This window comes from Drosophila grimshawi, unplaced genomic scaffold (assembly GCF_018153295.1).
Source record: "Drosophila grimshawi isolate 15287-2541.00 unplaced genomic scaffold, ASM1815329v1 contig_131, whole genome shotgun sequence".
NCBI lineage: Eukaryota > Metazoa > Arthropoda > Insecta > Diptera > Drosophilidae > Drosophila > Drosophila grimshawi.
Window position 1 is genome coordinate 708,474 of NW_025062826.1, and position 13,002 is coordinate 721,475.

The 13,002-nt window shown below is 39.4% G+C and overlaps 1 protein-coding gene across 1 annotated transcript; it reads left to right on the top strand.

Annotated features, from left to right (window-relative positions):
* Window positions 1-313: 313 nt before the first annotated feature.
* On the top strand, window positions 314-828 carry LOC6568826 (histone H3-like centromeric protein cid). Its single transcript, XM_001995345.2, has one exon. It carries the CDS (start codon window positions 314-316, stop codon window positions 803-805), a length of 492 nt encoding a protein of 163 aa, XP_001995381.1. The 3' UTR covers window positions 806-828.
* The last annotated feature ends 12,174 nt before the right edge of the window (window positions 829-13,002 follow it).

Here is a 13,002-nt window from a genome sequence, read left to right on the forward strand (position 1 = left end):
AGAGAGATAGCCATACAGAAAATTATTTGCGCGCACTCCTCTTAGCGTCGCTGTTTGCGTTTTTTAAGTCGCTGCGCACACACACACTCATCTGCATATGCAAAATTCCCAGAACACACACACACAGACAAACTAATTGCATATGTGTGATGCTTGCTGAAAAAAAGAGGTCGCTGCACTGAAAATGAACTACGCGTTCATCGCCATCATTGCCAGCTCAAAAAGTGTGGAGAAAAAACGCGTTGTCTACTTTAATGCTTATTGCGTGTGTTATTATTTAGTTGATTTATAAGCAAATTAAAAGTGATTGCAAATGAGTTCGCAGGAATCGGATTTGAGTTTGGCTTTTAGCGCAGTCAACTTAAATGTGCGTTCCTCAACGACAGCATCGCAGCATGCAGTTGAGCAACCAGATGGAAATGTGGAATCAGCTGGAAGTGGGGAAGAAACTTTGACAGCGCCCGCGCCAGCTTCCCGGGTGCGTCGCAAGCAGGCAATGCCTTTAATTCGGGCTGAAAGATTACAGGGGGAGATCCGTCGACTGCAGGCCACTTCACAGTTTATGATACCACGCACGGCATTCGGTCGTGTCGTGCGTGAAATTCTGCAAAAGCACACGCGGTATCAGAATTCATTTCGCATCACGATGTCGGCACTGCTAGCGCTGCAGACGGCGTCAGAGTTATATATGACGCAGCGCTTCGAGGATTCCTATCTGATGACGTTGCATCGCAATCGGGTCACATTGGAAGTGAGAGATATGGCTCTGATGGCATTCATCTGCAAGCTGCATGGACTACTCTAACGGCTTCCCAGTTAAATATTTTTGTATGCGTATGTGTGGGCTCACTTATCGATTATTTATCAATCTTTTTAATCGATGTTTTTTATTTTGCTTTCAGCTGCTAGAGATCATATGAGCAGGCAGCTCTGCGTAGCGGAAGAGTGCGTGAGAGAGTCGATATTTTAATTTATGTATATTTCCAAGCAAATTCTGCTCTCACTTTGTAAGATGTCTTAATCGAACTTTGTTATGATTTATGCTTATGCACAGATGCTACAGTTTATATGAGACAGGCAGTTCTTTTACTATTAAGTATTCATAAATCAATATTTAATTCGCTTCAATAGCAGTTTTGATATTTTGATATTTTTTGCATTTTAGTTTCTTGCAAAACTAAAATTCCCTTAATTTCGCTCACTGCGCCGCCAAATTTCCCAGCTAAATGATCAGCCAAAAGGGAATTTACACCCACACAAGCAAAGCTTGCGCTACGTTTCGAAGGAGTGCGAGAGAGAAATTGAAAGAGAGAGCAGATATGTTGATATCCATCTATTTCCGGCAAATACTTTGCTCACTTTGGCCTTCTAATCTTAAGCACAGTTGATTAAAGAGAACAAATTCCCAATCCAAAACCCAATCATTCATTTGCATCAGAGTGAGGCAGAAGGATAGCGAGAGGGGGAGGGAGGAGGCAAGGAAAGTCGACAAAAAGTTTTGGCCCCAAGTGATTACTCAATTTAAATGGCAAACAGCTCTTCCTCCCCAACGCAGACTATATGCTAAAACAAAAAAAAACCCCGAACACAAATCGAATTCAGAGCAATAAGCTGGATGCTAATGCATCCAAATCCAAATTGTGCTCCCAAATGGCTGCGGTCGAGTGTCTTCCTCTTCCTCCTGCTCTTCCACATGTGGGTTGGTTTGGATTGGAAGGCGGCGGGTGTGTGCATATGTGTTTGTGCTAATATTTTTATTTACACCCTTAAAATGTGTGTGTGTGTGTTGGCCTGCTAATCTAATGCACACAATCGAAATTTGCCTAAAAAAACTGGCCACACCTCGACAGCAGTGGGTGGGAGGCGAAGGAGGAGGAGGAGATGTTGGGAGGGGGTGGCAAATTCTTTGGTCAGCGTGTCGCAGATAAAAGCATTATGGACCTAACTTTCCACAGAAACAGAAACATACACGCACACACATGCATACATACATATATATATATAAGTCTATTACATAGATCATTTATTACACGACCAGCAGCAGGACGAAGGACTCTTCTCGGCTGTTGACAACGCAACGTGTGTTTCTAATGTGATTTTTTATTTGGCCACACGCATCCCGTAATGTCTTCGGTTTTTTTCTTTCTTTTTTGACTCCCCCGCTATTTTTTAGCGCTCTCTTATCGCAACAGTTTTATCTGGTGTTGGCCCACTGTGCCAACGATTGCTCAATTTTCCAAGGCACTTGGTCCTCAAGTCCATGTCCTGCAGGATGTGCAGCTGAAGCAAAAGTTTGTTGTCCGCAACGATTTAGAGATATGCGAAGGGAGCAGAGCCCAAAGTTTAGCTTAAAAAGCAACCCTTAAGAAAATAGTAGAGTTGAGGGGGGTTTTTCTTAGGTTGGATTTGTGAGGTAAAAAAAAATTACTTTAATTTTACATTCTAAGAATTAAAAAGAAAAAAGTTAACTAAAAATGTAAAACAAATTTTGAAAAATGTTGTATTCTTTAAAATCTTTATTTTGTAACATAAGATCTAAGCTTAAGCCTAATTTAAACACATTTTCATAAAATTTAAACTTAGGAGAACTGAACGAAAAGTATCTTTATAAATCTTAAGCTCATGGAAGACTATAACTGATTTAAGTTAAGTAAATATTAAGAAAAGGTTTAAGAATAACTTGTAAAACGACATAAAATATTTAATTATTGAATATTATATTGTTTAATGCTATTATTAAATATTATTTTACTCAACTCAACTTCAAATTTGAAATTTTGATATCCTTGGAATATAATATATTAAAAGCTGATCAAGTTTATTTAATTTTATAGATAACAGCAATCGTTTCCGATTTCCCATGGCATTAAAACACAATTGTAAAGATATAACCTACCGATTGACATATTATATGTACACTGTAAAAATTTCTTTAACATCTGATAAGAAACACTAACATTGTTAACCAAAACACAATTTCAAATTAAACAAACTAATATCAAGATTGCTGTTTATGTTTCATTTGGGTATCTGTTAGTCAAGCTCTCTCAAATAGAGCTTTCCAAATCCCAGATCTACCTCCCACAAATATTTATACACTCAACTGAACCTGAACTTTTAAAATTTGAATATCTTCCAGCTATTTCTCGTTATCATTTCTCAGCCATTTTTCTAATCAGTTTTCCCCCGAGCCTGCTGCCACTGCCTCCAATAACTTTGGTTTTAGTTGCCACAAACACAACTGTACGATTGCAGACCCCCCCCCCCCATTCCCCCTCCGTCTCCACACCCACTCAAGTCGAATTCTAATCAAACTGTCAACTGGCAGCCAAAAGTCCTAACCCAAAGGCCCCGCCTCTCGTTAGTCAAAGCAAAGAAAAAAAAACCGAAACATGTGAGTGTGGCAAGTATCTCAATTTGATGCTTTTTCTTTCGGTTGCTCTTTATTTATTTTTTTTCTTTTTTTTTGGTGGCAACTTAATTTACTACTGGGAGCATATGCTAAAAAACCGAATGGCCATGACTCCAGTTTCTGTTTTTGTGCTGCTGCTTTTTTGCGCTTATCAAAAGTCAAGTAAATATCTGCAGCTAAGAGATACAGATACAGATTGGCCCCAAACAGACACACACTCGCACACACACACACTCGTTGATGATGCCGATGATGCTCCCGTGAGATAGTTTGATTAATGGCCAAAAAGTGCCCAAACATTTTCCGTTTTCTCTGTTTGCTATTTGGGTATTTGGTATTTGGGCATTTTCTAATGCGAACAGTTACAAAAAAGCGTTAATACACATGTGACTCGATCTGTTTTCCTTTTTTCCTGCTTTTTTTTTTTTTTGGTCTTTGAGTGTGTTTTACTTGTGGACACTATTAGGCGCACACACCCCCCATTCCCAAATAGTATTCACAAAAAACGTTGGCCTAGTGTTTAGAGACCCTTGCGGAGGGTGTTATGATTTTATCGTGCAGTTTGTAACTATTTATAGTTGAAGAAGATATCTTCTTTCCCCTAAGTATATATATTGTTGATCAGCTTCACTAGCAGAGTCGAAAGAGCCATGCTATCATAGGAAAGATGGGTTGTAGTAGAAACAACTTATTGGCTTATCAAAATATGTGAACGAAACTTATATATGCGTACAATTATGCATTCTACAATTGGGATGAGGGTAAGGGTATCTAAGCTTCGTCTTCTTCCCAAGAAAGCCCTTCTTTCTACTTCTTCTTCTTCTACCACTAGTTATTTTTTAGATTTTTTTTGTGGGCATAAAAAAAGTTGACTGTTTATAACGCGAAATCATCAAGTTAACGTTAACGCTTGATTTATGGCATGTTACGCTCACAAATGTATTGGTTCCGTTCACATACAGGGGCGTACTGGAGAGTGGGTAGGGGGAGTGGGTGGAGAGGGGGGAGGGTTTAACATACACAGTTTGCGTTTGTCACGCGACGGCATTTAACGGGTCTTTTGCAGTCATCGTCTCAGTCTTTCAGTTTTTGTAGTCGGTGTCGTTTTATTAATCAAAATTTCACCATTTTGCCTGTCGCCAGGTGGCGTGTTTGTAGCGGCATTTTATTTAAATTGCTTACAAACGCCATGTTCTTTGATTGCCACACGAGCTGTCTGTCCGTCCATCTATTCGTCTGGCTGTCCCTCTGTCTGTTTTACGACTTGGCAGCCATTTGACAAGCGGAAAGGGTTCGCTATTGACTTATGACTCTTCGATTTGTGCAACCTTAATGGGCATACAAAACCAGCAAAGGCAGAACACCCACCACCCCCCCCCAAAATTGTGGCACGACATGCAAATGGCTAAAGTTTTCAAGGTGTTTGAGTAGGCATGGAAATTGCTGGGTAAAACATTTAGACGATTTTAGAAAACTTGTTAAGAGAGAGAGGAAAAAGCACGGTTTCTATTTACAGGCATTGCAACTTGTCCAGAAGAAGGTGAGGTAAAAATATAAACGAAATTATGAAATATTTTCTAAATAAAAGAAAAAATAAATAATGCTCTAGTCGAGGGAGTTTGAGTGGAATATAACCAGAACCCACCTATAGTTTCTTCAATATGAAAATAGGATTTGATTAACGATCTTAATTAAATTTGTTCAGTTGATCAATATCTGTATATTAAAAATCAAGAGAGCTATCGCAAATCGATTTGTATCGATACTTCGCCTTTTGCCTGTTACACACTTTAGTAAATAATATATATCATTATTCTGATTATAAATAATATAATTTCTAGCTTCAATTTCTTGCTATAAATTTAGTCAAGCAACAGACAATTTTTTTTATCAAGTTTACAGAAACTACCATTAAATTTTGGGTATAGAATTACTGGATGCCATAACGTTCTGTCTGCTAGAATTAACTCCAAGGGACATCGTTTTCAATTACTGCCCGGTGAACATTGAGTTAACCCTTAGCTGTAGTTTGATCTCATCACTCATCGCTAAGGTCATTAAATACACCCGCACTTAACCCTTTAATTGCCATGGCTGAGGAAATGTGAAACCCTGTGGAAAATAGCCATCAAACCCTACTCATATTCATATGTACACACAAATACACACACAGACAATAGACTGACAACAGATCACATGATATGAGAAATAATGGGTTAAGATATACCCAGCTTACTCAGTTCGCTGTTCATTTTAACCCCTGAGCAACGGTCAAATTGTGCATTTCCGTTGGCCACTACAAATAAGCAAGCAAAACAACAAACAAACAAATAATATTCCTATTAAATTCAAATTACAGGCACGAACAGTTGGCGCCTCCCACACACCCAGATACAATATCCTACCCTACCCTACCCTGCCCTACTCAAGGGTTAAACTGACCCCTGTCCACTTGAACTCCTAACCCGTGAGAGACCCGCACACATGACGATATATTTATGTGTATATGTTTTTTATTGGTTTTGTGTGCCATATTTTTGATTGTTTTCAAAGCAATTAAGGTGTAGAAATTTGTCTAATCGCGTGCGGGTGCTGCAGGGTTGAGGGGGTGTTGATGGAGTGGGTTAAGGGTTAGCTGTTTCTTTAAGGGTTCTGTTGACGCGTTGTAATTTAAGTGAAGGGTTTTAGCTGCAACAGCTGTTCATGAGATTAGAAGACAGTTTCTTCTATAATCATTTATATATTTACTTACCCCTAAATCCATATCCTGTTAATCCGAAACAATTCGAAAACTTTAAGTTCAAGCTGAAACTTAGCTTGTCACACAGACTCCCAACAACAATATACACACGTACCAGTTCAGCGAGTATGCCGCATAAATCCCCAACAACACATAACTATATATATATACATATATAGACGACCCTCATCTGCATGCGTAGCGCATAAATTTTAACCCAAAAATACGCCCGACAGCTGTCTCCGCCCACCAACTTCCCACCGGCCACCTCCCTCCCCCTTCAAAACTTCCGCTGCTGTTGTCTGCCTTCGGCCCATTGGCGCTCAAGCTGAGCTGCCTTACCCCATTTTAATATTATGCCATCGGGAACGAAAGAAAGAGTTTCTTATCGTAATATATGGCCTATAAAAAGTATTAGGCAACTGTGTATATATATATTTATATATATATATATACTTATATATGTGTGTGTGTGCATTGAAAATGGCTGTCATAATTTGGGTGCTTGGAAAGTGATTCGTGATGTGCTACACTGCAAGAAAAGTTGTAGATACATAAAATAAAACACAAAAAACGAAGAAGCTTAATAAAAGTAAACGTTTTTTACTTTGAGGTTATCAGCAACACAACATATATGCCAAGGAAATAATTATAAAGTAATTGATTAAAGTAGCTTTAGTGAAACTTCACTAGAATAATATTTATATAAAAATAAATTAATTGAAGTATTTAACTAGAGTTGCTTAATATTTACGAACTAAATTAATTAGCTCTGGTGAAACTCCACTCATTTTTGTATAAGCATTAAATTATATACAAACTATTGCTATTAAGAATGCTCGATTAATTTGTATTGTCTGCAACTTTATAATCATTTGTATATATACTTTATAGGTACATTTTATTTTATAAATCTTAGACACTTTCCTAGAATCTCAATGTCAAGACTACAACAAGATCTAGGAAATTTCGCTTCATGTGTAGCCAGCCTCAAGTGGGAGTAGGAGTAAGACATCCTATTCTGTCTGCTTGTAACCCAAAAATAACTCAGTCAAGTCATCTCGATATTAAAAAACAACACACAGCAACCAAAAAGACAGAAAAAAAAACATAAAAAAGCAGACAGGCACAGAACAACACAGCATGCAACCCCAAAAACTGAAGGGGAGTATGCGGGAGGAGGTAGGCGAGGGGGGAGTGGGTGTCCCCCAGGGCAAAAAAAAAAAACGACAGCTTTTCACATACGTGCCCGCCCCGACAAAACCATATCCACTCCGCCAGTCGCATAAAAAATGAAAATGTCAAGAAGCAGAAACAAAAAAACTGCCGCACTCGGTTAAAAAAAGCAGAGCGCACAAGATACAAGCAAAAGATACACACAACGAGGCTGAGTTGAAAGGGGAATGGCGAAGGGGGAACGCAAGTCAGGCAGTCAAAGATGGCGTCTTTGCCACCCCTTTTGTTTTTTTGCTCCAATGAGAACGCAGACTGATTAGCATATGTGTAAAGAAAACTCTCTTTTTTTATATGCCCAAAAGAAAATGGCTGCCACATTTCAATATATGCATGCAGAAAAAATAACCCTGAAACTTCGAAAATCGTTTTAAATGACAATCACCCTGAAAGTTTGACAGTTTTGCTTGTTTACAAGAACACATTTTACTTAAAATTGCTGCTTTTTAGAAAGTAAAAATTAAGTCATATGAATTTATAAACTATGTTAAATGTTTGTATGTGTGAAAACTTAATATACTTATGTTTAATAGTAAATATAAGCAACAAGAATTCTATGTAATCACACAGAAAACCACATCGTCAAAATGAGACTTATTTCTTCTACATTTTTAAGAATTGCAACCCTGGTGTTTATTAGAAGTCCACAGAGTTCAAGAGTATGTGAATAATTAGGTGAATTTCTAAAATTCAGCTCGATTTTTTTTCCAAGTGTAGAGATCGGATGAATGTTTTTTTTTGCCGTTTGCCACAATTGTTGTGGTCAGCACTTGACCAGACAATTGAACATATGGCGAGGACAAACTGCAGGGCATAATTCTTGCATAATCATTGTGTGTAAGTGTGTGAAGGTGTGTGTGTGTGTGTGTGTGTATCTTAAAGATCTGATGCAGTAGCTACCCTCGAGGGCAGCAGGCACGGGCGCGCGCCAACATGCATAATCTGTCTTTGAGTAGGGACCGTGTTTGATTAAGGATAACTAAGGATGGCAAGGATAACCAAGGCTGGCCAAGCAATGCAATGATTGCATCGAAATTGCAAACGAATTTTCAAGAAGTGAAAACGAGTTCTCTTTCAAAACAACAACAGCTGCCAGTCTCACTGAATGTGTGTGTGTGTGTGTGTAGTGTGTGTGTGGCGTATGCAGAACGGATGCTAAGCAAAGTCGTGGAGAGAGAGAGAGGATATCAGGTAACAGTAGCTGTGTTTATTTGTCTCTTTGTGTGTATTTGCATTGCACAGTGAAAGTAATTGCTTGAATCTCCCCCGAGGGGTTACTCAATCCAAAAAAGAGAGATACACGAAAAGAGTCTGAAGAAGAATTTGTGCTAAAAACAAAGAAATTGAGAGTGATGCCATACGAACTTAAATACTCGCTCTCTCTCTCTCTCTCTCTCTCTCTCTCTCTATCTCGTGTGTTAACTCAAGACAACTCTCTCTCATATATTCCTAACTCAACTTATATAATGCTGTTAATATAGATCAGTTTATAGAAGCGAATTGGTCTATTTCAATGTGATATTAATCGAATGGCAAATAAAATATAATTTTAACTTGAAAATCGAGTCACAATCGCATTTCCATATTTAATTGCAGTTTTAAATTCAGACCGAAACTTATCCATTAAGTCAAGACATTTAAAAATCTGTTCACTTTTGGCAAACTTATAGCACAGGATAACTAACAGAAACCATGAATTTCGTTCAAGGCAAACAGGATTCCTGGAATAAAGTTGCTCGCAGGTTGCAAAGAAAATCTTGAATGGCTTCCCATTATATAAAAGGCATACAAATAGAGAGTTTTCAGTTGGCAGAGAGCCTGTCGGAGCCATATCCTTTTGATGCGTTGGCAACTTATCAAATCGCAAACAACAATGAGTAAAAATGCCAATAAATCAAAACACCTACAAGAAAAGGGAATAAGGGCATTCCTCGGCATTGGTTAAAAGGTTAAGCAGCCTCACAAATAGGGGTAAGCAGCTCCAGATTGAGCATAACAAATCGAACAACGATAAATCGTGGCAAACAAACTCAGTTGCAGACACAAAGGACATGAAGCACCATTAAAAAATGTTTAAAGAAAAGAAAAGGAAAAAACGCAACTCAAAATTTATAGGGTTACATTAGGTGCGAAGAATGCACAATGGCAGTAGCCGCTAGGGGAGCAGGAGCAGGAGAAGGAGAAGGGTAAGGGGAAGGGTTCAAAATGCAGCCAGGGGTAACCCAAACAATGCCGTCCTAAGTCACCACAAAGATCTTGGGCCAAAGCCAAAAGGGTTTCCTTCAAACCGAAGGTTACAAATAGGTGCGCAATAAAAGTCGCCTGAGTAAAGGGTAGACAATGGGTAACCAGTGATCGGGGGTTATTCGGGGACATAAATTCCTGTTGATAACATGTCTAAATCGTAGGTGTTAAAAGTAATGCGGCAAATGGTTGCACAATGGGGGGTCGAGTCTTACACAAATGCCGAGTTGGGTTTTAGAGCAAATGCAGAAGCTTTAATAAAAGTGAAAAATAAATGTGCTCGCTTGTTTTTCTAGAATTCAGCAATTTTTCCTTTTCTATTGTAAGAACTTACATGCCTTAGCACCTAAAAGAACTCTTAAAAACTTTATAAGCTTGCCCCATTTCTAAAGATACACTATCAGCTTATGTAATATTTCCAACAACTGGTTGTCTGATTCGAGAACAGAGGGTCTCGCAGAGCTGCTAATTCTAAATTTAGAATGCAGCCTTTCAGTTAGTTCTCTGCTCGGTTTGAAATGTGACGAACTAACCCCAAAGCCAAAGACCGCTTTTAGACATTATCTAATTAGATTTACGCTTGACAATGTCAGCTACTCCAAAGTAATTAAAAAAGAGCAGAAAAACTGTGCACGTATTGTGCACAGGAAATCAGTGGTGTATGTGTGTGTGTTGGTGTGTGTGTGTGTGTGTGTGCGGGGATTCTGGGAATTGTGCGGCAAAGGATGCTAACTCAAAATAGTGTCACATATTGTCCTATCTATCGAGCTGTCCTCTCGTCCTGTTGGTGGGCGTGCAATTGTCGCAGCTCATAAAAAACAATAACTAGCTGCCTGTTGGGATAAAAAATTTATGAGTTACTTTGGCAGGGACATGACTAAAGGGAGAGAGACATCGACATGTGTCCCAATATGCCTGACAGCAGCTCCGTTTCCATGTCGGGCATTTGTTGCATTTTATGCGCCAGCTTAAGTTCAACTACAGCCCAAAAACAAATTTTCATATGTTTAGCAAAAAAGATAGAAAAAGGAAGATTCGAAATAATTTTTGCTTGTTGCGGGATTTTAACACGAATTAAGCACTTTTTATATGTGGGGGTCGCCATTGAGTTCATTTAAGCTGAGCTAGCCCCCAAAAAGCAAAGCCGGCTAATGGCCACTTAAGTGAATTTACTTTTATGGCTAAATAACAGGGCACAGGACTATATAGTCCTGGCCAGGATCAACTTGATAGACGGCTCAGTTTACAAGGCTCAGCTCAGCTCGGCTCGGCTCGGCTCCTCTCACAAATCCCGTCCAATTTCATTTGTTAGCAAAACTTCCGACACTTGGCTTAGACAAGCCGCTTAACCCTTAGTCGGTGTCGGTGTCGCTGTCAGTGTTATCCCTATCTAATCCCTGTTCCTGGAAACATCTTGTCTATCATTTCAAAACGTGCCGCAACATTTGCAAATATGCAAATATCTATCTACCTCTCTCCGTCTCTGATCTGTAGGTGTAGACGTGGGCTGCAAATTAGCCAAACTGTTTGCAAACTCGACGCAGCGCTTCGTCGGCTTAGTCCTCCCAGCAAGATCCTTGTGATGTGTAGCGTAGGATTTGCTTGGTGAGGCGTGTTCTATTAGCCGCCTAATGCCCACTGTTTACTTTGCTAATCAGTGCAGTTTTCTCTTTCTCTCAGCTTTGGGCTTTGCTCATTTTTCAATGCATTCCGGCCACCAGCTCTATTTTAGGTAATTAGCCAAAGAAGACAGATGTTTGCGAAGCGTGTTGAACAATGCCATCTACGAGGTAAATATGAAGCTTGGGCAAGCCAAAGATTGCATACCCTTGCTGCCCAGAGTCAAACCGAGAACATATAAATTTCACTACGAAAGCTATGTGATATAGTAGTTCGATGTGGTTGAGTTGTTGTCCAAAACTGTTAAATAAATATAAATAAAATGTCAACCCACACCTCTACGCAAACAGGGTGTTCCAGGTGCTCCGCTCTTTTCCCCCCGGCTCCGCTGTTATCCTTTGCAGGCAAGGAATGCGACACACATCAAAGTGAAAGAGCGCTGAGAAATCCTCAAAATCCGAAACACCTACAAAACAAAGCGATTTAACGCAAATCCCCGAAGCCGACAAAGTGCGTTGAGGATTGAGAAATGAGAAATGAGAGACGAAAGGGTGCATGCAACATTGTGGCAAGGTGCCTAAGCGAGCGGCTTACAGAGCGAGACAAAACAAAAGCAGCGGCAAGAATACAAAATGGGAGCACTTGGCAAATCACAACCCACAAAAACCAAACACAAAACACCAAAATATTTGGCGCAATTAAAAACCGTTGAAAAAGAGGAAGAAAAAACAGCCGGAGCTTAATGCAATGCAGCCAAGTGGAAAAGCCGAAAGTGCCGCAGTGCTTGCCACACAATGCTTTAATCGCCTGTGGTGCAAGGTAAACAAAATAATGAATTCAACGGCCATTGAAAAAGATGCTTGGCAAGGCAAGCTTTCATTAAGGGTTGCGTTTGAGGGTTGTCCTGTGGCGTTAACCCTTTTGTATGTGTGACGAGCGTGCAACCAATGAAAATGGGGCAAGCACTTTTGATAAATGACTTTGTGGGTAATTTAAAACTTGTAAATGAATCGATCTGCTCAAAATATTTACGAGTGCTGATTAGAAGAGCTGAGAGGAAACAGGATGTGTCAAAGGATCAGCTGCAGCTGGATGCCCAAAAACAATTGGACACCTTGCCCCAGAGAGAGAGAGGGAGAGAGAGCTCTTCAAGTGCCACAGGATATGTTTGGGTTATTAATGAAGTGCGGGCATTGCAACAATTTGAGTAGCGTGTGAAATATGCAAATGTCACAAGGGATATATATATATATATATATATATATATATATATATTGTTTAAGTGAGAGCAGTGACTCTCAAACCAACCGATTAGAGTAAATTTCCGATAACTGAATGAATGACCAAAGATTATAGACTATATGAGTATATGGACTATAGTCTACATAGACAATATTTTGATAGTCTTTGGTCACATTTTGAGGTATGGACTCTATATATTCTATGGACCTTGGTCACACATTGAAATAGACAAGATATAGTCTAATAAGTTGGTTTGAGAATCACTGTCACATTGGACTAACTCTTGTCGATCCCAAGAGACTATAGCGATACAGTCTTTGGCTGGACTAACTAGAGTTTAAATTTGAATACTATCTTGGCTTTGGGGTGCTCCTTGCTGGCTGATCATCGGCATGCAGGACTCGCGTTGCATGTGTGATAAATGGCTTTGGCCGCCGGCAGCTGACAGGAAGTCAAACGACAAATTAACTCGACTCGACTCGACATATTTTTTGTACGGTTTTATTTTTAT